Source organism: Salvia hispanica, chromosome 2, assembly GCF_023119035.1.
Source record: "Salvia hispanica cultivar TCC Black 2014 chromosome 2, UniMelb_Shisp_WGS_1.0, whole genome shotgun sequence".
Classification (NCBI taxonomy): Eukaryota; Viridiplantae; Streptophyta; class Magnoliopsida; order Lamiales; family Lamiaceae; genus Salvia; species Salvia hispanica.
This window is the reverse complement of record NC_062966.1, coordinates 26,753,564-26,778,953: the sequence shown is the minus strand read 5'-3', so window position 1 is coordinate 26,778,953 and position 25,390 is coordinate 26,753,564. Positions and strand designations below refer to the sequence as shown.

The 25,390-nt window shown below is 34.6% G+C and overlaps 3 protein-coding genes and 1 long non-coding RNA gene across 6 annotated transcripts; 3 read left to right on the top strand and 1 right to left on the bottom strand.

Moving 5' to 3' along the window:
- Nucleotides 1–7,090: 7,090 nt before the first annotated feature.
- LOC125205986 lies at nucleotides 7,091–8,217 on the top strand. The gene is made up of 2 exons (XR_007173873.1): nucleotides 7,091–7,800; nucleotides 7,887–8,217. It is a non-coding gene; the product is annotated as an uncharacterized LOC125205986 (long non-coding RNA).
- A 3,793-nt stretch (nucleotides 8,218–12,010) lies between these two features.
- Nucleotides 12,011–12,505, top strand: LOC125206617 (protein SRC2 homolog). Its single transcript, XM_048105858.1, has one exon. The coding sequence runs from the start codon at nucleotides 12,011–12,013 to the stop codon at nucleotides 12,503–12,505; it is 495 nt and encodes a 164-aa protein (XP_047961815.1).
- A 4,386-nt stretch (nucleotides 12,506–16,891) lies between these two features.
- Nucleotides 16,892–18,469, top strand: LOC125205985. 2 transcript variants are annotated; one of them, XM_048105228.1, is made up of 3 exons: nucleotides 16,892–18,068; nucleotides 18,146–18,207; nucleotides 18,283–18,469. In XM_048105228.1, the coding sequence occupies exons 1-3, from the start codon at nucleotides 17,918–17,920 to the stop codon at nucleotides 18,370–18,372; spliced, it is 303 nt and encodes a 100-aa protein (XP_047961185.1). In that variant the 5' UTR covers nucleotides 16,892–17,917; the 3' UTR covers nucleotides 18,373–18,469. The 2 variants fall into 2 exon arrangements, with proteins under 2 accessions (XP_047961185.1, XP_047961186.1); XM_048105229.1 differs by having other exon boundaries at nucleotides 16,894–18,011.
- Nucleotides 18,470–18,629: 160 nt separating this feature from the next.
- On the bottom strand, nucleotides 18,630–25,061 carry LOC125205983 (receptor kinase-like protein Xa21). Of its 2 annotated transcripts, none has more exons than XM_048105226.1 (6): nucleotides 24,237–25,061; nucleotides 23,908–24,120; nucleotides 23,447–23,659; nucleotides 22,583–22,801; nucleotides 19,509–21,494; nucleotides 18,630–19,410 (listed from the first exon to the last, which is right to left on the bottom strand). In XM_048105226.1, exons 1-6 carry the CDS (start codon nucleotides 24,427–24,429, stop codon nucleotides 19,007–19,009), a joined length of 3,228 nt encoding a protein of 1,075 aa, XP_047961183.1. In that variant the 5' UTR covers nucleotides 24,430–25,061; the 3' UTR covers nucleotides 18,630–19,006. The 2 variants fall into 2 exon arrangements, with proteins under 2 accessions (XP_047961183.1, XP_047961184.1); XM_048105227.1 differs by having other exon boundaries at nucleotides 24,257–25,061.
- Between the last annotated feature and the right edge of the window lie 329 nt (nucleotides 25,062–25,390).

Here is a 25,390-nt window from a genome sequence, read left to right as displayed (position 1 = left end):
AGCCTCAAGAATTGTTGAAGAATCAAGTCTCTACTCCGTTTCTACCGTTCGTTTTGGCAAGAAAAGGTACCTACATATTAATCTTTCTTCATCTAACCGATTAATCGGTATTCTTGAACCCCCCATGCATCTAGATTGAGTGAAAGTGGGATAAATGGTATATAGGAAGTGCATGTGCGTGTGTGTGTGTGTGTGCGCGTGTATACGTGCGTGTGTGCGTGCGTGTGTGTTGTGACGTATGAATAACGCCCATATGTGACATAAGTCGATGATAGATCTAAACAAATTTGTTGAGTGTATAAACTATATGATGAACGTGTCTTGGTTTTGAATGATAAATGTAAACCGGATCGGTGGGAAAAGGGGAAGCATTGGGACATGCATGAATTAGGAGTTGATGTTGAAGCTAATACATGATATGTGCATATGTGATTAAAAGGTGAAACTTTGGTTGCGAAGCCGGAAAGAGGAAATCATACTTGAAACCTAAGCAGTCAAGGTGGGCTTTACTCACTAAACTCCTTTATTTTTTTTCCAAAATATTGATTATGGTGTTATAAGGGTGGTTTAAACTGTTGTGTCATGCCTGTGATTGTTTTGATGATGTTGTGCGCCTGATGCCTAGTTTGAGAGTTCGTTCCATTGGGCTATAGGGCTATGGATATGTATAAACGAATTCGGGTCTGAGTAGAGCCGCAAACCCTACCAGGCTAGTGTACACGGTGGGATCGGGAGCCGTCCTTGCTAGTCGGCCGGTCTCGTGGGCGAAAAGTGTGGCCACACTTTCGTCGCACTATGGAAATGTTGTGATTGTGGAAATTGATGAGGAAATTGGGGAATTGTTTGACTGGCCAGTCTATGAAATTATTTTTTGTGATACTCGATGATATTTCTTTTGATAACTGCAAAAACTCGAGTTCACTATGGTAAGGGTGGCATAATTAATAAAATATTTTGGCATGAGTCCACTGGGTATTTCATAATACTCAGCCTTGCATGTATTTTCCTTATGTGCAGGTTGAACGGCGACGAGCGTTAGCGGGTGTTGAGCAAATTTAATTAAATAAGATGGATATTTTGAACTTCGAGTGTGGTCGTGTCTTCATACATGGCTTCACTTTCTCTTGGTTGCTTCCGCTGAATTAAGAAACCTATTATTATCATTTGGTTGTTTTGAACTTATTCCTTTTGAATTAGAAGATCGAGACATATTGTGTTTTGTTGAATTTATGTCAAACCCCTAACTTTTGATCATAGTTTATGGTATCTATTCTTCATTGTTTTTCTTGAGTAAACCGTTGACTTATTGCTTTGATAGTTCGTTTAATACCTTGGTCAAATCTCTTTAAATGAAACCCTAGCCTATGTTCGTAGTGATTTTAAGTCCGACTTGGTAGCAGTCGCCGTATTTATTGTACCCTAGAAATTCGGGCTGTTACATTTGTAGCCTGGAATTGTTAAAAAAAGACGCAGGAATTGTACCGAAGAAAGTGTTGTTGTACAAATAGAGTTCCTCCAACTGAGATAAACTGCCCAGCCATGTTGGTATTTTTGTAGTAAATGAATTCACTCCCACATTCATCCACTTCAAAAGACCCATTTTGGAAAGCTCAAAGGGTAAGATCCCCGTGAAACTGTTGGAATTGATGTTGAGAAACGAAAGGTTTCTGAGATGTGGAGCAACAGTTCCAACAAGCTCGTAGCCAGAGAGATTAAGAGTAGTGATGCGACGGTGTTTGAGGCCACACGACCACTGGCGGATCCAATTCATAACAAAGGGGGACAAAGGTACCCCAAAAACTCTAAATAGCCTAATGGTAATCTGCTCAACTTTCGTAGCATCCGTACGGGATCGAATTCTAGCAGGAACAATTGTTGCTATTTTATCTTCATTAAATGCCGCTATATTCTACCCCTCTTCATGCGCTATATTCTATCGTCATTATTATTTATAGTTTCTAATTATGTTAAATGTTGGTTACAAATATATTAGTTTATTTGCACGCTGTTTTGTCTTAACTAACAATTACTGTCTCTATTTTAGGTTTGATTACATATAATAACTCTATTTTAGGTTTGATTACAAATAATAATTTATTATTTACTCTCTCATTTGTTTTATTCACAATAAAAGTATGGTTAGATATAATTTTTAGTATTATTTATAGTTTCTAATGCTTATATTTGATACAATTATTTTAAAAATATGATCGTTTTATATTTGTTTATATATTTAAACCAGAATAAATTCTTAGTTATATATCTAAGAGCCTCTATCTCAATTAATGAAAATTTTTAAGTAAAATAAAATAATAATATATTTTTATGCACAACAAAACGAGTCACTAGAAAATAAATAATGGAAATAATAGAAGAGGTTAAATTGAATTTTAAATCTTTATCTCGGTGAAATTATTTATCGCACCCCCAATATGAAATTTCTGGATCCGCCACTGCACATGACACACCAACCCAGTTACAAACTGATGTATTTTGAGACCAATTGTTGCTCAAGATAGCATAAGGGTCGGAAGTGATGGAGTTTTTGAAGAAAATAAGTGCATGTTTATCAGTGGTGATAGAATTCAAGGAGAGGGCAAAGCTATGTAATAACAAGACTGAAACGGCAAATGACAAAGTAAAATTCTCCATTAGTTTTCTGCTTAGTTTCATTTGGTAGACGGTGTTCTTTATAATGGATTCTTTATAGTTATCCTTTTATATAAAGGGAGTATGATTTTTAATTTTATATATATTTTTTGTTGATGTTATTTGAATCCATTTGATTTGTTCAATGAAATATACGCCAAAATAAGCATGTGGAATTTAATCCGATTCTTCTAAACGTAGATGTGATGATTTAGAAGAATGATACTTGGGTGTTACTTTCTGTAGCTAGAAAATGATAGGAGTATTGTAATGTGGAAATTTATAAGTACTAACAAAATTAAGAACAGGGTAAGAAACAAATGAAAACAATTTCCAGACCATCAACATGTGTATATATTGTATTGTGTGATAAATGGGACAAACGACGGTCGCCGTGTCAACACAACTAGGCTCACTTCTATTTTGTTTTAAAATAATGCAAACAATTAAAAAAATATAATAAGATAACTATTATATGTTGTTTCAATTAGATTCACAAATATGAAGATTTTGAGTCGTCATACGTAGTCAACTCAACCTGTCATTAGTGGGAAATATATTTTTGTATACAGAGAACAGTTTGGATAGCTAAATAAAATTAGAGATTTTATAATAAAAAATATAAAAATTGATAAAATTCTCCCATTTCTAATAAAAATCTTACTTATGTCAAAGTACAATTCAGTTGGCATGACACGTATCTTCATATCGATACATAATTACATATCGAGTTGGGGTTATATGCCGGAAAAATACCAAGGTTAAATTTTATATATTTTGAATACTTTTCTTATTATTTGATGATTAAGTTCTCTATATAATCTTATTCTCACATTTTTTTTTCTTTTGTGTATTATCCTACAAGCCTAATCTTATTTGCAATTATTTTTGCAGAAAAAAAATTCAATTGGATTTGCCCTTCTACATGTCATTGAAGTGCAAAATATCACATCCCATATCATGAGTAAATTAAGTTGCAAGCAATGTATAATTGCTATCTCAACTTAATTAGTGTAAGGCTTAACTACAATAAAAGAATCTGTTAAGGATTAAGAACGCTAAGGACATTAATTTATGTTTCTAAATATTAACAGATTAAGAACGCTAAGGACATTAATTTATGTTTCTAAATATTCTTATTATTGGTGTCATAACTAAAATTAGAAAATGCAAATGGAAATGTCCTAAAAAAGTACTCCCTTCGTTCCATAGTAATGGAGGCGTTTCTTTTCGGCACGGAGATTAAGAAAAATTGTGTCAGGTGAGTTAAGTAAAGGTAGAGTAAAGTGAGAAATGAAAAAAGTAGAGAGATGAAGAGAGGAAAAAGTAAGAGAGAGTAAAGTAGATGTGGAAAAATGTGTTGATTTTTACTAAAAAGGGAAATGACTCTATTACTATGGAACGTACCAAAATGGCAAAATGACTTTATTACTATGGAACGGAGGGAGTAAAAGGTTAAGTTAATTTGTCCTTAATATAGATACGCTTTCTTTTGTGTCCTAAACTATTGTTACCTTTAAAAAATTCCAACATAAGTAATTGGTCTCAATTTTTTTTTTCTTAAAAATTATCCCTTCCCGGTAGTTGATGCATTTATTTTCGGCACTCAGTTTAAGAAAATTTGTGTTAAGTGAGTTTAAAGAATAAAGTAAGAAATAAAAAATGTGGAGAGAGGAAAAGAGAATAAAGTACGAGAAAGTAAAGAAAGTGAGAAGAAGTGTGTTGATTTTTATCAAAAAGGGAAATGATTCCACTATTATGGAACATATGAAAATGGTAAAATAACTTTGCTATGGAATGGATAGAGTACTTTTTTGTAGCGCTTATTGAAATGTCCCAAAAACAAAACTGTGGTCGAAAATATGAGAAACATAAATAGTGAAGATCTACTATGTATGAGTTTTGGGTTTTGACTGGCTCAGAGATCGATCTGAATAGTTTTATACATGCATTAAGGGCTAGTTAATACTGATTACTTATGGCTATAAAATTCATCTAAAATTTTGCCGTCCATAACTTTTTTTTTGGTTAAAATTATTCGAACAAATACTTATGTATCAACTACGACATCATGATTTTGCTTTGTTATAAGATATTTATAATTATATATATTGACGAAATTCTGGGAAAACTATTTCAACAGTCTCTTTTACGTGATCAACAGGGCAAATGAGGCTGGGTCGTCGTCGACTCAAGTTTTCGGAAACATGATTTTACGTACGTTAAACAGGAAAATAAATCTATCAAACAGTGCATTTTTGCAATTAATTCAAGATGTTCACGAGTGACATAGGATTTTAGGAGTTGTTAGGTGGAGAAAAATAAAGAGAAAAAAGTAGTTGAATATTTTAATAAGGTGCGAGCGAGAGAAAGAGACTTACTTCCAAATATAGAAAATGGACATCTTGTGTGGGACACACAGAGAAGGAAATTAAGGTAGACATCTTGAGTGGGACGGAAAGAGTAGTACTCCATCAATCCCATTAGAAATAAAACAATTGTTTTTGGGCTCGGTGTTTTATGTACTTAGTATTGTTTTGTGAGTTAATAAGGAGAGAATAAGTAAAATAGATGAAAAAGTAGATCATATATATAAATTTTTTATTATTTCAATAATTATTGAATCTATATATGTATAAGCGAAAAAAAAAGGAAATAAATAGATTTTAATTAACACAAAAAGGGTTAATTAAGGCAAGTAGCTTACAAAATTTGATTGGGGCCGATCTCTAGCAAACCTTGACCTATTATTATGAGCTTGGCCCGATAAGATATGGGCTCTAAATAAAAGGGGTAGGGTTCGAACTTACAAAAATCTATAAAGCCCAATATTTGCATTATTTACCTTTATTTATGGTTCTGTTATTTAAGTATTTTCTAATATGAAATATAAAGAATACCTTTCTTTTCTTTGTACGTATAATACAATAGGAATCCATAAGCGGTAAAGAATCTGCACTTTTTTGGGAGACGTTTCTAAATATGTACTCCCTCCGTTCGCCAAATATATCCCACTTTGATCCGGTACGAATTTTAAATAATGTACTAATAAAAAGTGAATTGAAAAAGTTTATAAAATGTGAGTCCTACTTTTATATATTAGTTTTATAATAAAATGTGAATATGAATGAATTAATAGAATATGAGATCTCCTTCTAAAAATGATAAAAAAGTGAAATGAAGCAAATTTTGTGGGATGAGCAGAAATAGAAAAATGGGACAAACATTCAGGCAGTGATAGAACTACATAGGGCCAAGCCCCCGGGGGCTTGGCTAGCACCGGACCCAGAATTCCCTTGCTACAGTCGTCCTCCGCTAGGTCTCCGCCCCAGATAGCTTGAGGTCTGAGGAGCCCTCAATCCAGACAGACGCCGATCTGAAACTGGAGATTGAGAAAAGGGGGAAGACGACTATTTGGGCTTTCATTGTTTTGGGCCTTTTATTTCATTAATTGAGCGTTTGTAGAATAGGATTGTTTATTACTCCCTCCGTCCCGGCTAAGATGACACATTGCTTAGCCGGCACGGGATTTTAGGAGTTATTGGTTAAAATGTTTAATTGGAGAGAGAAATGTGGGTGTAAGTATTAAAGTAGAGAGATAAAGAAAGATGGATATTTTAATAGGAGTGAGAAAAAGTGGTTGAGTGTATTAATTGGAGAGAGAAAGTTACCAAAAAAGGAATGTGTCATCTTAGTTGGGACAAACTAAAAAGGAAAACGTGTCATCTTAAGCGGGACGGAGGGAGTAACATTATATACTATCAAATTTCTCTCTCGTAGGTAAGATAAAACAAAATAAAATAATAAAATTAATTGGTATTTGGACCCACTTGATAGTATGACAAAATTAGTGACATTATATGTTGTAAACTAAAAAGCTAGTAAAAAAGTATAATAATGAAATTAATTTATAAAATTATTTTCTTACTTTCCTAATAACAAATTATTGTTATTGCTTACTTTTATTATGTATCAGTATTTTTTTAAAAAATCAAAGAATACTCTCAAAAAAATTAAGGAATAATACAAGTATTTGAATTCTAAATTCAAGTTAATTGACACTGATTCTCTCGATCGTAACAATTTATGTCAAAAAAGTAATTTTTTTCAATAAAACTTACTCTCTCCGTTCGATAGTAATTGATTCATTTTGTCCTTTTGAAATATTTTATAGCAATAGAGTCATTTTCCTTTTTAGTAAAAATCAATACATTTCTTCTCACTTATCTCTACCTTTTTCATTTCCTACTTTATCATTTCTTTACTTAACTCACTTAACACAATTTTTCTTAAATCGCGTGTCGAAAAAAAATATCTCCACTACTATGGAACGGAGGGAGTATTAATACTTTAAATTAGCAAAATAGAATGAGATACAAATGGATGGCTGATATCTTGTATACACATTAGAAGAGAAATTTCAAACAAAAAATGAAAATGATACCTCTTCGGCGATACATGTCTACTCGTCCAAAACCACTATCATCTAGTGTTCGGTAAAAATTGTGCATATATTACATGTAAAATTCCACTGCATTTTTTGTGATACTCCCTCCATCTCTCTGTAACTAAGTTGTATTACTTTTTGGTTTATTCCACTGTAGCTAAGTCATTTCCTTTTTTGGTAAAAAAGTATTTTATTCTCTCTTCGTCTCTCTATAATTTTTCTTAAATCTCGTGCTAAAAAGAAATGCTTTTATTACAGAGAGACGGAGAGAGTATATTTTTTTTAATTTCAGTCCCCGCTTGGTTAAATTTTTGGTTCCATCACTGCATTCAGGGATGGAGGGAGTACAATAGGCCTCGTTTGATTGCCCTGATAGCCATAGATAGGGCAGCTTATCTCGACACTATCTAGTTTTTGATCGCCCTGATAGCGCTGCACAACGACCCGGGATACAACCTCCAACCCGGTTGTAATTAAGATACATATCTGGAGATGGTGTATATGCCTACCCAGGCTTTCGCCTCCGATAGTCCTCTATGCTACCGATCCAGATTTCGTCAACAACTACCCATTGTCTAAAAGACCCCTCATTTAGGTTTTGAAACAATTTTTCAAGCAACTTGTTCGTCAAAAGCTTCTGTAGAACTGTCAATTTTGCAACTTCGCCGACGATTTTGATAGCCCGCGCCGGTCCGTCGACGGAAGTAGGTTACAGCTTTCAAACATTTTTCTTATATTTGGCATCAATCGTATTTGTGATTGAATCATTGACAACTTGCTTTAAATTCAGAGCACTGTGAGCAATCGATTGCGCTGCGCCGGCGTTCTGGGAGCTAGTTTTTCCGTTGGAAATACCGAATTTGAGTCGCATCTCCATGGCCAACGAAGCTAATTCCGGCAAAGTACGCAAATAATTCACCTACCACCAATTGAACCCAAATGAACTCACCTATTTGCAGTAAATTTAGATATCAATAATTCACCAATTGTAGTTGTTTGTTTTTTGGGTAGCTATGTGAATTGAGTTTGCCCAAACTAAGTGCTTTGTGCTTCACTGTTTAGACTGGGATTATTTTTGTATAATTTGTGAATTTATTGAGCGAATGGCATTATTACTGCTAGTTGTAGACCATGTTGCTTGGCTTTGTGTTGCATTGCAAAAGTGTTTAACATAGTTGTGCTTATTTGAACTGAGTTTGTTGTCAGTTTAGGCTTCATTTTACACTGCACAAAGTATGCATAAGATAGAACATGGAGCCTTCTTCGATGAAAAGAATCGACGAGAGGCGCGGACATTTCATTTTGGGCGCCACTCTGATTTTAATTGGAGGGGATATAAGAGGTCAAATGGGGCAATATGAAAATAACTTAAGGGCAAAAAGGACAAAGCCCCTTCTTATAAGTAGTTTGTGTGTGGGTAATCAAAAACAGTATAAATTATCCGATGTGCCTTATCTGACCAATCAAACATCTAACTGAGATAAACACTATCACCAATATCACTCAAACCCATATATAAACACACTATCTCATCCAACCCTATCACCAATATCACTCAAACCCATATATAAAAACACTATCTCATCCAACCCTATCAGGGCAATCAAACGAAGAAAAGTTTCAACGCATAATCATGCAATATTCAATCAACTGAAATTTAAAAGTCCTAAAAAGTAAAAACGTATCAAATCCGTGTGTATCAGTCACCACTAATAACTAGTTACTCAAAACAAGAATTTATTTTGGCCAAATTTTCTAGTTCGGGATCCCTTGATTAAATCGTAAAATATTCATATTCACATGAAAATCAAGGATTTGTGCGAATTCATGTATAAAAATAAAAGGTTTATGTGGAACCGAAGTTTCATACAATCACATAAACTGAACGATTTCACGTGATGGTACAAATTCATGAAACAATATCAAAAGTTCACAAAATGAAAGATTTTACCGGATGCAAAAAAAACAAAGGTTAATACAAAATCAATTACTACAAAATTTGGTCAAATTTTGGTCTCCATGATTTTTAATTTCAGTGAAAAATATTATGAAATATCTAAATTTGCAATTATTCCATTGTAGACTGTATACCATCTATAAATTTCTTAGTAATATCACAATTGATGCGGAGCAGGAAACTTTGTGATTTGTTTTAAATATTTTAATCTCCAATTAATTAGTTATATTTTATTAGTTAGTTTCCTTTTATTAATTAGTTTCCTTTTACTGTTAAAGTCATCGTAAATGATTCCTTTAGGGTTTAGAATTCCTTCTTTAAATTAAGTTGTAATCGTCATTAGCCGTCATCTTGGTTTTGAGATTAATAGAAACGGATCTTCGATCCCTCGCCCTGCGCACTCTGTGTCAACAATGTAGAGTGAAAGTGATCGGAACAGTCCATAAAAATAATCTCACTTTTAGATAGAATAGATTTTAACGCAAACTTGAGAGAGATTCCATTAATCAAAAAATAAGTCTATTTTTTTTGGACACACTAGAATGATGAAAATAGTACTTACAAAGGGTAAATATTAAATTAAATTTTTATCCAAGTCAAAAAGTAAAAAAAAAAGTTACATTTCACACTTCTATAATAAGATCGATAACATAAAGCAGTAAATTACGATACCATAAAGTAAGTACTGATAAAAGTTACAATAATGTACACAATTGAAAGAATTCCTATCTTTATTCGTACTCTTCCTAATATTATAAAAATGAACATAATGACAAAACCTTATGAAAATAATTTGTGGTGTGTAGATCATGACCAATTTTGCAAATTTCAACACCCAAATTTTAGGAAACAAATGTAAACGATTTCCAGACTGTCATGATGTCTATACATTGTATTTACGTGAGCAACGGCAATATGAGTCGTCGTCTTTGTCAACTCAACTTGGCACACTTATATTTATGTTTTACTAATGCAAGCAAATATACAAGATAGCTTTTGTATGTGGTGTCAATTATATTAACAAAAAATGAAGATAAACTTATTTAGAAGATCGTACATATAATATATAGAAAAATATATAAATGCAACCTAATATAATATTGATATGGTCGCAGTCGAATTCAATTGACAAGATGGTTATCTTCTAATCAATATATAGGGAGTTGGGCGTACATGCCGGAAAATCCAAATGGAGGTTGAATTTTTCTAAATTTTGAGTTTAAGATTTAGATCGGAATCCCGTTTGTAATGATTTACAAGTCTAATCTTATCCTAACCTTTTGTTTCTTATTATCTCACAAGCCTAATTTTATTCTAATGTTCGTCAACAGAATTCCTAGCTATTAGTATAAAAAAATTTCAATAGATTTTCACTGCCCTTCTACTACAAGATACTACATGATACTTCATTCGTCCCTACAGGGGCGGAGTCAAAAATTTATAGGGAAGGGGCAAATTTATATATGAGGAAATTTTAAAAATTTGAGGAGGGGCATTTAGTGGGAAATTGGAAGAAATAAATGATAAAATATACAATATATACATGGATATGAAAATACGAGGTGGGGCAATTGCCCCTCTTTCTACAAATGTAGATTCGCCCCTGCGTCCCTATATAGTAGAGTCAATTTTTTTGGTAAAAGATTTAAGAAAATTATGTTAATTAAGTTAAATAGAGAGAAAGTAAAGAAAAAAATAGTTTAATAAAGTGCGTAAAGAAATGAAAAACAAATAAAGTAAAAGAGAGGAGATATGTTGCTTTTAGGGTTTAGGACGAAGAGATTACTATTTAAGTACTAATTAATGTGAAATCGATGTTTGAGTCTTCGTCAACGCGCAGCGGACTATTCTTCTTCGAAGGATGGAATAAACTTTTTGAATATATATTGTACTCCATGTATAATTGGATCCTTATGCTTTGATAACATCATCGACGTATATGTGGTGGGGAAATTAAGATTGAATAATGGAAATAATAATAGAAAAGAATGAACGATTATATTCTATTTTGGGTTTAGCCAATACATATATTGTTCAACTCTAAGCTCTTCGAGTCATCTAGTGCATGAGTACGTAAATTTTAAATTATATATATAGTATCCCTCTTTCTGCTTCTGGTCATTTATTTGATGGTTGAATGAAAAAACAAATCAAGATATTTACATAATTTGTAAAGTATGGAAATAAAAATATATGTAGATGTGGAAAAAATTAAAGCCAACGTAGATTAAACATGAAAATATGAAAACATGAAAACATTTTGGATTTTGACGAATTGTAGAAAAATAGTAATATTAGTAGTATCTGATTTTCCCAACAAAATACAGGTAGAATTTCATTGTGATTTTATAATGATATGAAAATAGTAATTATTATTGATATTGTTATGAGTTTTGTTGTTAAAAATGCAAATTTAAGAGAAACAAAAAAAATAATATTTGGGTGCTTCCTCTTACTCGCAATCGATTATGTGATACGTAATTTATGAAAAAACGTATTAATTGTTTGGGTGTTTGATACTGGCATGGTTAGAATTTTTTTCCATTTTCTTCCATTCTATAAAATTAATCTTACTCATATTTTATATTAACCATTTTTTTAATGAAATGAGATCCATAATCATTTTCTATCATTTTTTTTTTCTTTTTATATCATTTCTATTTTACTAATTGTGCATTAAAATTTGCGTATTATCCCATAACCTTTATTTGTAGAAGATGTATGGAGTATTACACTTTTGGCAATATGTTAGGAACATACGAGGAAGATGGATGATGGCTAAGCCGCCTCAAGTCTCAACCAACCCTATGCATATGAACTTTCCTTTTTTTTTATTTTTGACACTTAAGTAAGTGAATCTTCCTAATGAATTGTACATTTATAAATAGCTATGGTACATCCATGAATGAAAAAGCAAGCACAACACAAATCCCACAAAATACAAGCAACATATTTTGATGGAGTGCAGAAAATTCGAAATAATCATTGTTTCGGCCGACAATCTTCCAGACGTCCGGAGCTTTGGGAGGATGAAAGTCTACGCGGAGGTGTCTATCAATGGAGAACCCGACACAAGCAGGCTTACCACTGTAGACACGGAAGGAGAGACAAATCCTAGATGGAACTTCCCTCTCGAATACACGATTGAGGAGGCCTCTCTCCAGAATCCGGAATTGGTGGTTGGGGTGAAGCTCTATTGTGAGAGGACACTGGGAGATAGGTATATCGGTGAGGTGAATATATCGGTCAAGGGTCTCTTTGACTATGGACCTAGGGGTGAAAATGTGTTGAGCTACACCGTGGATGGGGCTGGGAACGGGAAGCTTAACATTTTGTATAGTTTTGGAAACAAGTTTATGGCACCAAAGCCCTCCTTTGGAGAGAAGGTGCTTGATGTTGGGCTCAGCGTGATGGAACAAGGGACGTTGTTCTTCTTATCTGAAGACGTTTAATGTTGATTCATGTTGTTTTATCATGTCAAGCTTAGCTTGTTTTACAATTGCTAGACTATTGATAATTTGTGATAATAGTATCAAGTTGTTTTATCATGTCAAATATTGTTCGTTTTAAAGTTTCTACTTTCTAGAGTGTTGATAATTTGTAATAGTAGTATTCAGAAAGAGTGCGACACAAGGACTTCTCGAAAAAGTTGTATAAACGTTTCAGTTTGTTTTTAAGTGGAATTAAATTTATATTTTTAATCTCTCTCTTAATTTGTTTTCCCACCCTGAAATTTGAATTTCAATGTTCCCAACACCTAGTTGGTCATATATATTCCCAAAATGTTGTCTGACTTGTGGACACAAAAGTGAATAAATGGTTTTATTCAGCCATCAGCCACTAGTAAAGAAAACTTGTTATTTGGTTATTTCACGATAGATTTGGTATTTCGTACGCTCGTTAATTTGTCTTTGTAATCAGGCGGGGTCTGTTTTCACTCGCCCCAAAAAAAAATACTCTTTCTTTCATCATTGAAAGTCATATTTAAAATTGTTGCCAATTTAAAAATATGAAAGAAAGTAAAGTAAAAAGTTAGTCAAAGTTTCCACTTGTACAATGTTTTAAAATAGTAAGTAGAAAGATCAAAATTTGATAATTTAATAGAAAATGACAGTTAGAAACATTGAGAAACAGAAAATAAAAATTGGGGTTAGAAAACTGGAGCAAAATACGCTAGTAATTCTTTATTTTATAAAACTCGATATATATGGACATACGGTGTCCGCCAACATTATAAAAATATCTATATATCGTGAAGCTATAATTCTTAAATTTTCTATGAAAATGTGAAAAAAATATAAAGAGACCCTTATTGACCAAAATAAAACAAACAGAAAAGAAGAATGAGAAAGAAACACTATATCTCAAAATAATTTCTTCCCCCTGCCATTAACCGTGCGAATTTAGAGACTTCCGAATCACTATAATTATTTATCGCACATTTCAAATTGAGAAGAATAGTTAAAATTCATTCTTCCTGAGGATCCTACTTCATATGGCATTCCATTACATTCTCAAAGTTACGTTACCCAACTTGTCAAAAAAAAATTCATATATATTTTTACTTCCACGTGGGATTCGTTGCTTCCATCACACCCACGCCGGAGTTCATGATAACACCTCCTTCCAGTCGAATCACAGTGTGCACTTTGATCTGTCGCAATTCTCTATTAGAGCATCTCCAATGGTAGGCTAGCCACCGGCTAGCCGACTAACGTGGTTAGCCGGTCGGCTAGCCGAACCATTGGAGTAGGCTAGCCGAATTTCGGCAAAAAAACCGGCCAAGGCTAGCCGATTGCGTGTGGCTGGCCGATGCGCTGGCCGCCATTGTGGCGGCTCGATCGGCCAGCGACGATTTTTGATTTTATTTTTTATTTTTTTTTAAAATTTTTTTAATTCTTTTTTTTTAAAAAAAATTAATTCTTTTTTTTAATTTTTGAAAAACTATATAAACGCGATTTTCTCTATCTCTAAATTTCTGTACAAGAGCAACATCTAGCGATGGATAACAACAACTAGCCCAATACAAAATTAAGACCTAAAACAGAAACATGTCATACCTTCGGGTAGAGTGGGGCGGTGGCTCGTTCGGCTAGCGGCAAACGAAACAGCGAGACCCCCGTTCGGCTAGCGGCAAACTATAACGGATTCAAGGCATACTAACATTTTTTAATGTATTTTTTTAATAAATTAGCGAGGAGTAGAGTGGGGCGGTGGCTCGTGTGTGGAAGCCCGGATTTTTTTTTATTATGTAATTTTTTTATTTTTAGTTAATGTACTTTTTTTATTTAAATAAAATTAATGAATTTTCTCGTATATGTCTCGTAAATTTAATTCGGTAATTTAATCGTGATTTTAATTCCGTAAATGTAGTATATTTTGAATTATTTTTATTGCGGCTGGCCTATGGCTAGCCTATGGCTTACCTAAATCTGATGTGGCAAGTGGATTTTTAGTGCTGCTGACGTGGCAGGAGAGAGAGTGGCTGACCTATTGCTAGCCTATTTAGCATTGGAGCATTGGAGATGCTCTTAATAATACTTTAATTATTTTATATATCTATGTCTTTCTTTATTTACTATTTTGTATTAAAATTTCATATTATCTACTGTCAGCACGAGTACACGACATTGGATTCAATTGGTCATATTATTTTATTTCATGTTTGTTGACTCGTATGGTTATTGTTGACTAAATCAGGTCTTGGGCAATGAGTAAATCGAGATCAACTTGCCTAAATCATGAATTTATTAACTCATCACCACGTACACTACTTCAACTTGGCCGTGCAACTTGAAACAAGTGATAATATTTAAGGGCTTCCACTAGTTGAGTTATAACAACATATATTAGGAGATTTATTTATAAAAGATTCATAGTTAAACTAAGGGCATGATTATTGTTGGGGCAAACAATATCTCACATTAAATAATGAATAAAAGTTGCAAGCATATATATATAGGCTCTCCTAACTACATTTGTTTGAGGTTATTTGGGGAGTACTCCAAGAGTAAAACCGTGAAAGCTTCGTCCAAAGTGGACAATATCATACTAATGTGGAGTTCGGGTGTGTATCACCAATTCCTTAACAAATATATACGGGTAAACCAATTGGGTAAGGTCATAAGGTTGCTTGAATAAATGAATTTGTATCTAGCTCGTATTAAATCTCACATTTCCATTTCCACTATGTTGAAATCTAAACCACATTCTACTACATTCTACATCGGAAAATAAATAAAGTTGCAAGCAATATATAAGTATTATCCAAACTTCATAAATATGAGGTATTTGGGTAACTAACTTAAAGCAAAACTGTGAGGGCATAGTCCAAAACAGGTTATATTACACAAATGTTGAGATGCAGTTCGAATGTTGTCACGACCGCACTTTCTAAGGATAGAAAGCCCGGTTGATCGCGACTAGGGGTAGACGAAAGAAGCGGGGAAGAAAAGGGAAAACTGTGGCACAACTGAACATGAACTGAAATAACTTGGAATATATATATATATATATATATATATATATAAATCAGAGTGCATGGTACACAAAAGGTAAACTCGACTTTTACATTGCAGCGGAAGAGTCAAGAGCAGATGACATCATGTATGTAGACACGACGCATCCAAGTACTAATCTATCGAAGGATCTTCATTTTTCTGCGCTCAACACCGCCCACCATCATCACTGCTCAACCTGCACATTTTTAAAACATATGCAGGGTTGAGTACTTGATGTACTCAGTGGACACGTGCCGAAATATATTTTACTGAAAAGGAACTAGTTTTGTCAAGCCACTACTGCTCGGGGTTTTTATCTTAAAGGCCCGAGGACACTAAAAGCATTTTCTAAGTAAAATATGTGACTGCAGTCTATTTTTCCTGGAACTAAGGCCATATCTGAAACTGTGTGAACTGGGTATGTATGAGCTTATCCCACTTACAGACCCAGATTCGCTTAAACTGAAATGGTCTAGTAGGGCCCTTGCTAGACAAACAGATAGGCAAAGTTCAAAACAAAACTTGGCAAGACAAAACACGCTGATAACTTGAATAACAGAAAGCGCATTCATAATGAGAATGTAAATAACTGAACTACAAAACACACTGGGAACGTAAACAACTCAAAGCATATCATACAAAGCTCACGTAATATCATTTCACAATAACACTTTTCATAAAAGTTGTACTTTAAACTTAAAGGCATCATTCGTATCTTAAATAGAAAGCCCACCTTGTTAGCTTAATTTCCTTAACTTAAATTTTCCTCACTCCGCACTGAACTCGCGAAGATAACCTTTTAGAAAACAACACAACTTACTAATAAGACTTCATGATCTAATACTTTAATAGGAATGCATGCCCCTAATTAAACCTTTTATTCTTCATTTACTTCTTCCAAAAAATTCTAAAACTTGCATACTAATTAAATTAGGAAATTTAATTAATAGAATTTCTTTCTTAAGATTGATTATTTCTGTGACTCGAGAACGTCGTTTCCCTCTTTCTTTCTATTTACTTAGCGGTCTCCCATGGTGTCACGGGGCGATGCCGGTCGGCCCTTCACGTCTCCACTTAATTATTTTCCATCTCCGGGCTTAATAAATTATCGCACATTTAACCGGACTTCGAGATAAAATTCCATAGTTTCCAGCCCAATCATAAATATCCTAACCTGGCCCAAAACTCCAATTAAAAAAAACAGCCCACTTAGAATTTTGTTAGAGTCCATTTTAATTTCCTTTACCAATCTTGGCCCAATCCTCAACTAAAATGTGTTGGCCCAGTTATACAATGGCCCAATTGTACTCCCTTCCTCAACCGTGACTTCTCTTCTCCCTCATTTCACCTTTTTCTTCATTTTCCCCAAAATTAGAAATCCCAAAATTGAATCTGGAGAGCAGTGGCGCGCCTCCACTGCCTCTCTCACTCTTTCTCCTTTCCGACGAATCGCCGACCGCCGGAGCTCCGTCAGCATCGTATACTCATTCCATCTCTCTCTGTGACAGAAACGACACCTCTTTCCATCTCTCGCATTCTCCAGCGATTTCACCGATATGGGAGGGGGCGTCGCCTCTCTTCCACGGCGTCACTCCAGCCGTCACCAGCGGCTGCTTGTACTCCCTCCGGCGATGCGTTTCGACACTCGGCGTCAATTTCTTCCATATCTGCCCTCGCCGTCACTTCGCGCGATCGCCGTCGGCTGTGCAGTGGTGCATGCGGCGGTCACGCCCGCCCAGCTCTCCTTGCTGGCGTTTGGCGCTGTTCGCCGCCGTCCAGAGCTGAGCAGCCGCCGCCACCGTCCTTCGCGAGCCGCGGTTGCTGCTGCGCTGGACAGCCACTGCTGGAGCTGTTCGGCCGGTGGTCTCCGAGGAAGCCCCTCGGCCTTAAAGCTACGTTCTTTTACTTCCTTTCATTACTAAGTATTTTGTTGAGACTTGGGCAGTAGCTATGTTGGAGACTTTTTGATTGTTGTGTTTTAAGGTTGTGATCTTGGAGATAAATTAGTTCACTGAATGTTATGGTTTGGCTAGGCATTGGCTCATAAAGATCATATCTTTGGCTATTGATGTTATTTCCATGACTTCATAAGTGATCATGCTTCTATGGTTCTAAGTTCTGGAAATTACTCTTGTGACTGTTCTATTTGATGCAAAGGGTATGGTGGTGTTTACCTCTTGGAAAGAAAAGGAACTGTGGTGATTGGGGAGTTCTCCTTGCTGACTTCAAACTCTCGACTCCAACTTACTCACTGTTAAACTCTCTCCCTAACCTCTATTCTTTGGCTTCTGATTGTGAAATGGATTTGTGGTGAGAGGATGGAAATGGCTGGCTATGTATTCATATATATAGAGGCCGATACAAATGTTTGTTGGGATTTGGTCAAAGGGGTGTGTGCAGAGAGCAGTCTGCTGTCTTGGCTTCTTGCTAAGTATGTTGGGAGCAGATTTTTGTGCAGGTGGGGGATCAGCTATTTTGAGCTCGGAGTTGGCTCCCTTTTTCAAGTCTTCTTTAGGCATATCAAGCTCATTTTGGGTAAGTACTGCATAACATCAAGGGGCTGTCCCCTAACTGATTTTGTTTGATGTGTAGGACACCCTGAAGCTGTCGGTGCAAGAGGGGTTGAGGTTGGAGCTGATAAAATATTTTCACAGGTAGGAGGTTTGTCAAATTTGTTTTATTCTTGCTGGTCCTCCTTGGTATTAAATGTCTTTATTTGTTCACTGCAGGAAGTGGGAAGGGGGATAGGTGGGCTTCAAGTGGCTGATTCTCTAGCTATTGGGCCAAGCATAAAAGAATTTGGGCTCAAGAGAAAATAGGCATAGCCCAATACTTGTATTTTATATCATTGTGGACTTGATTGTTTATTTGGACTTGAATTCCTTTGTACTAAATGAAATTCGAAAATTCTCTTGATCGGTCATAAACATCCAATGCTCCTTTAATCGTCTAGTTTGATCGAAGTTTTCTTCACTTTGACCGCGTAATTGAAAATAAACATAAAAATACTTGAGCTCTTGATTCATAAATCAAAATCATAAAATAGTACTTAGTTCTTGGATAACAACCCCATAAATTCCCAAAATATAACATGGACGGTGTTCGATTTAAAGTTTGACGCTCTTTCAAGAATAATAAAAGATAGCAAAAGTTGGAGTGTTACAGACTTCTATGTTGTCCTACTTTTGACACTGATGAATCCAGCACAACAATATAAAATTTACATGCACAATCCCACTATTACTATATAACATGCTCAAAAATTCCAACTTCACAACTTATACATGCCACATGAACTGTTGACATAGTATTTTACACAATATGTGTTCGCTGTGCCACAAGCATCATAACCCATTACTGCCAATATGTGTTCGGTTTGGTTTCCTTGAGGCGTGAGAGGGCCGGTGGAGGACGTGGTGGATGTCGGCTCGTATCATATAACATGCACAATAATCAAGCCGCGTTATTGTGAATACTAACAGGAAAAGCATATCGTGGACGACGTCCTTCTATAGCTGCTACAATTGTAGCATATATTTTGCGCAGAGCTGCGGCTGCTTCAATCATGTTGATTCTTTCATCTATTGAGGCAGCCGAACATTTCATTGCTAATTCAAATATTAATACGAAACATTGCTCCTTCGCTGATAAATGTTGATCTTCACGTGATAATAGAGCGGGCGCCACCAATTCAGTTGCTGTATTTTGCTCTAATGCTTCACTTACCCACTCTTTTATGCTCCCTTCTTCACTGAACATATCATCAGTTGGCCTTTTTCCAGTGAACATCTCCAGCAGCAGTATCCCAAAACTGAATACATCCCCTTTTGTTGACACTATACCTTCCATTCCAAATTCTTAATTGTATAACATGCATTCAGTACATTGCCAAGATCAGTTAAAAAAATTATAATATGCTGAAATATAACTTTAAAAAACAAGCATCATGCATCACCTGGTGCTGCATAACCGATTGTCGCCATTGTTTGAGTTTGGATGATAGTTGTCCCTCCATCAAAAAGCTTGGAAATACCAAAATCAGCAACATGCGCAATCATGTCTTGATCAAGCAATACATTGCCCGGCTTTATATCACAATGAACAACTGTGGAAGTATGGTTGTGGTGAAGATATTCCAAGGCTACTGCAACATCTATTGATATTTTCAATCTTTGTATGAGATCCAAACCATTGATATCAGAATGTAACCACTTATCCAAGCTTCCATTTGGCATGTATGTGAGAATAATTGCTTTAAACTCCATGTTACAACAACATCCTATAACTCGAACCAAGTTTCTATGCCGAATGTTGCTCAATATTGTAGTTTCAGCATCAAAGCTCTTAGTTGATCCTTGTAGATCCAAGTTGAACACTTTTACTGCAACTTTCAACCCATCAGATAGTGTTGCTTCGAATACAGAACCAAAACTACCTCTTCCAAGTAGGTTGGTTTCACTAAATGAACTTGTTCCCCGTTCAAGTTCAGTGTAAGAAATTCTTCTGTACTCAGCAGTTGGTGGTGAGATATCAGTGGTGATTGGTATTTCTTTCTTTCTACTCATTCTTATAAGAACAAGGATAACAATCACAACAACGACGGCTAAAATCACTGATGGCACCAAGAGTTTCTTTAACCATGATCTATGACGATATGTTGGGCAGGGCGGGACTTCAAATCTTATAGCACCACAAAGAGCTAAGTTGTGGGAAAAAGACTGAGCAGTGAAGTTACGAAAACGACCCTCTTCTGGAATTTTCCCTTCCAATTTGTTATTGGATACATTAAAACTTTCAAGAAAGTGAAGGTCTTCTAAGAACTTGGGTATTGATCCTGACAGATTATTGTAAGACAAATCCAATTCTATCAGACCTTTAACCTTTCCCAAGGATTGAGGAATGGATCCGCTAAGAAAATTTTTTGATAAGTTGAGAAAAGCTAATGTTTCGCAACGATCAATTAAGCTGGTAATATGACCTGAAAATTGATTAGATGACAAATCCAAAGAATTGATCAACTTCAAATTTCCAATGTGAAATGACAATGGACCGCTCAAGTGATTGGAGGACAAACTCAAAGTCACAAGGTCTGTAAGACTCCATAATTTGGTGGGGATGGTTGAATTCAATTGGTTGGAATCTAAGTTGATGACTCTTAAGGATTTAACTTCACCCAAACATTCAGGTATTGTACCAACAAACATGTTACCAGGAAGGATCAACTCACCTAAATGATTTATTTGACAAAGATCATTAGGGATAGACCCTACCAATAGATTGCCACTTAGATCAATTCTTTGGAGTTGCTTCATTTTACCAATTGTTGGTGGAATGAGTCCACTTAGCTCATTACTACCCAAATATAGTAATAGCAAAGTGCTTAAGTTTCCTATTTCTCGCGGAATAACACCAATGATGTTGTTGTTTACCGCTACAAAACTCTCAAGAGATGGGGAAAGATTTCCAATTGAAGGGGGTAGGAAACCATTTAGTGGATTTCCTGATACTTCCAAGATCTTCAAATTTGGACAGTTAGTTAGTGAAGACAAAAATGTCAATTCATGAGTTGGAAATTCTGCTCCACTCAAGTTATTTGCCGCAAGGCCAAGTACTTGGAGGAGTTTCAAATTACCAAAGTCAGGTATGAAGCCACTAAATAAGTTGCCAGATAATGACAAGTAGGCAAGTTTAGAAACATTGGTAATAGAGGTTGGAATTTTGCCACTAAGTTTGTTAACATCCAAAAGAAGTATTTCAAGATTGACAAGTGAATTCCCCAAGTCTGATGGAAGAGTACCTGAAAACTCATTGTATCCAGCTTGTATTTTCTTTAATGTCGATATATTGAATATGGACGAAGGGATGGAACCATATAAGGAATTGTTGAACACATCCAACACCTCGAGTATTGGTAGATTGCCAATATTTTGTGGTACTTCACCTGCCATGTATATCGACATAAATGAGGTAGTAACATTGATTATTTATAAGACTAAAGTGTAAAATTGGTCTTATACATTAGCTTAACAACATTTTGGTTCTATATAGTGTGTTACTTTTTGATCCAAAACAATACTCCCTCTGTCCCCAAAGTGTATAAACTATTTCCTTTTTTGTCCGTTCCAAAAAAATATGAACTTTCTAATTTTGAAAAAGTCAAACCTCAAATTACCCATATACATCATTTTATTTACAATTTATACTATTACCATTAACAACTTATACCATTACAATAATGTAGACCTCACTCTCCACTAACATTATTTTCACTCCCCTTCTCTCTCTCTCCCTTACTTTTCCTCTTATTTATTAAAATCCGTGTCAAACTCATTGTTCATACTCTTTGGGACAGAGGGAGTATATATGTTTTAGTACATATTTAATGATTCCGTATAAATTAATTTTCAACCATGTTTTAAACTCCAAAATTAGTCACGTACATTTGAATAAAAACCTATTTGTTCTTACGCATTTTAAGTTCATTAGCTTTTGTTCCTAAATAATACTATGATTTAGCCTATATTTAACTCATCAATTAGGTCAAAACGTGGTAGTCTGTTAATGTTTGACGAAACTGTTAAATATGAACCAGTTAATAGTATTATTTAGGACAAAAAAGTATCAACCTAAGACCAAAATGTTTTTTTTGGACAAATGTAAAAGGTCAATTATGGACTTTAGTTTGTATTTAAATTCTATTAACACTAAATATTATAGTACTATGTATCAAATTTATATATTCGGTAAATGTATTAAGAATTAGAAATAATTTTCTTAGTTAGATGTATTTGTTGAAGAAATTTTTTTATCATAAAAAAATGTTAATGCAAAGAATTTAGTTGTTGATTAGGAAAAGACCATGTAAGGAATCTCATTAAGCATCCAACTTCAAGTTGAACTTCATTCGAATAATGTGATGAAATCATAAACGAAGGAATAAAATAATGTAAGCATCCAACTTCAAGTTGAACTTCATTCGAATAATGTGATGAAATCATAAACGAAGGAATAAAATAATGTATGGTGTACCTGTGAAATAATTGTACCCCAAGTACAATTCTCTAAGCATGCTCATATTTCCAATTGCACGAGGGACGTTGCCACTAAAAGTGTTGAAACTAAGCACCAAGCTATCAAGATGTTTACATTTCCATATATTTGATGGAATATTCCCTTCAAGTAGGTTCTTAGAGAGATCAAGTTGATTGATGTAGGGCATACCATTGCACATGTCATTTAAAGCCCAACCTAAAAGCGTTTTACCTAAAATATTAGTGCCTTTTTTTTGTAAAGATGTTTCACGAAAAGATAGCAATATATACAGAGAAAATTTGAAATTACTACCGAAAAAATCCCACATTTCCATTTTTATATATTTCTCTATTAGTTTTATTTCCTCAGTCCCACTCTAAGTGGAACATTTCTTATTTGATACGGAATTTTATGTAGTGTTGTTTTGTGAGTTAGGTATAAAGAAAATAAAGTAAGAGAGTGTATTTCTATTCTAAGAAATGTGTCTTTTAGAGTGGGACATCTCAAAAACAAAAATATGTCATTTAGAGTGAGATGGAGGGAGTGTCACTTAGAGTGAGATGGAGGAGAAGTATTTAAATTCTAATAGATATGCGTTGATAATACATCTGTGACATACTCCCTCCGTATATGATTAATTTGCATTAGTTGACTTGGCTAGGATTCTGAAAAATGTAATGAAATATGGATCTTCATGGAGTATTAATCTGTACTTATATGAATGGAGTGAATTAGTGGAATATAATGTTAATCAAAAGTAATATAAAGTAAAAGTATCAATTAATTGTGGACAGATAAAAAAAGTTATATCAATTAATTATATAGACAGAGAAAGTATATTATAGGATTTGATATACATACCTGTCAACTTGTTATTATAAAGATATAACTCCTCAAGCTTCGGTAGATTGTAGAAAGTTGAAATATTTCCTAACAAATTATTGTCAGATAAATCCAAGTATATCAAGGAAGACATGTTGAAGATTGAAGATGGAATATCTCCATATAAAGAAACATTTTTTATGCTTAATTCCTCTAGTTTTGAAAGATTTCCTATCTCTGCTGGAATTCCTCCTGAAATTACAAAAGGAACATAATGAGATCCTTGTATAAATAATAACATATTTTCATATACATAGAGAAAGCTTTCGTGGTGAGTAAATAATGATCAATTTTACATGCTAAGAGAGTATTTTTTTTAATCATAATAACAAAATCATATATTGGAATTAGAAGAAATTTATGCCAAGAAAATCATTATCGTATATCAAAATCTAATTGACGTATGTAGATAAGAAATACATTTGCGATACTATACATACCTTTGAACTTGTTATTATCAAGATATAACTCCTCAAGCTTTGGTAGATTGTGGAAAGTTGGGATACTTCCAGACAAACTATTATCGGATAAGCTCAAGGATGTTAAAGAAGACATGTTGAAGATTGAAGATGGAATATCTCCGGTTAGAGAAGCTCTATCAATATCTAATATCTCTAGTCTTGAAAGATTTCCTATTTCAGCTGGAATTCCACCTAAAATTATGAAATAAACATAACGAGAAACCTTGTATTAATAATCATTCGTAGAGAAGCTTTTGTTGTATGTATATATGATTATCAATTTTGAATAAGTGAGAAGAAATTGATACCTCGATAACCATTAACATACCCCATGTACAATACTGTGAGCATTCTTAGTCTCCCAATTTCACGTGGGATGTTGCCAGTGAAATTGTTGTAGGATAATGACACTATCTCAAGCCGTGTGCATTTCCATATATTTGGCGGAATCTGCCCTTCAAGTCGGTTATATGAGAGTGACAATATTTTGATAATGGTCATATTGTTACATATATCACTTGGGAGGTGACCTGATAGACTATTATTTCTAATTCTAATTTCTCGAAGGGAAGACACATTGAAAATACCATGTGGTATGGACCCACTTAACTGATTGTCATCCAAGCTTAATATTTGTAACAGGAGCTTGGAATTGTTAAACAAAGATGTAGGAATCGTACCTAAGTAAATATTGTTATCCAGATAGAGTTGTTCTAATTGAGGTAGACTGCCTAACCATGTTGGTAGTTCTCCGGTGAAAGAATTCGTTCCCGCATTTATCACCTTCAAACGACGCAGTTTAGATAGCTCAAAGGGTAAGATCCCCGTGAAACTGTTGGAACTGATGTCCAAGTATCTGAGAAACGTTAGGTTTCTGAGATGTGGAGCGATAGTTCCAGCAAGGCCATAGCCAGAGAGATTGAGGGCAGTGACACGGGGGTGTTTGAGGCTGCACGACACACCAATCCAATTACAAACTGAAGTGTTTTGGGACCAATTGGTGCTCAAGATAGCATAAGGGTCGGAAGTGACGGAGTTTTTGAAGGAAATGAGTGCATTTTTATCTGTGATGATAGAATTTGAGGAGAGGGTGAAGTTATTTAATAACAAGATTGAAAGAAGGAAGAATACTATAGCAGTCTCCATTGCTATTTGTTTTCATTTGTGTGATGGTTTGCGTTCGTTATATATTCACTGGCTGCACTCTCACAAAATTAATATACTGGGCTCCACTTGACTTACGAGTCTTGGTCAAAAAGTAGATTCCCTGCATCATACTCCCTCCGTACTATAGTAGTAGAGTTATTTTGTCATTTTGGTACGTTCCATAGTAGTAGAGTCATTTTCTTTTTTGGTAAAAGTCAACACATTTTTTCACACCTACTTTGCTCCCTCTTACTTTATTCTCTCTACATCTATTTATCTTTTTCATTTCATACTTTATTATTCATTTACTTAACTC

What these genes read in the sequence shown, in the direction of transcription:
- LOC125206617 (XM_048105858.1), top strand. Translation starts at nt 12,011, where the DNA reads ATGGAGTGCAGAAAATTCGAAATAATCATTGTTTCGGCCGACAATCTT.
- LOC125205985 (XM_048105228.1), top strand. Translation starts at nt 17,918, where the DNA reads ATGTTTGTTGGGATTTGGTCAAAGGGGTGTGTGCAGAGAGCAGTCTGC. An exon ending in CTTTTTCAAGTCTTCTTTAG is followed by an intron (nt 18,069 to 18,145) that starts GCATATCAAGCT and finishes TTTGATGTGTAG; the next exon opens with GACACCCTGAAGCTGTCGGT. An exon ending in CTGATAAAATATTTTCACAG is followed by an intron (nt 18,208 to 18,282) that starts GTAGGAGGTTTG and finishes TGTTCACTGCAG; the next exon opens with GAAGTGGGAAGGGGGATAGG.
- LOC125205983 (XM_048105226.1), bottom strand. Translation starts at nt 24,429, where the DNA reads ATGACCATTATCAAAATATTGTCACTCTCATATAACCGACTTGAAGGG. An exon ending in GTATGTTAATGGTTATCGAG is followed by an intron (nt 24,121 to 24,236) that starts GTATCAATTTCT and finishes TCATAATTTTAG; the next exon opens with GTGGAATTCCAGCTGAAATA. An exon ending in AATCGGTTATGCAGCACCAG is followed by an intron (nt 19,411 to 19,508) that starts GTGATGCATGAT and finishes TATACAATTAAG; the next exon opens with AATTTGGAATGGAAGGTATA.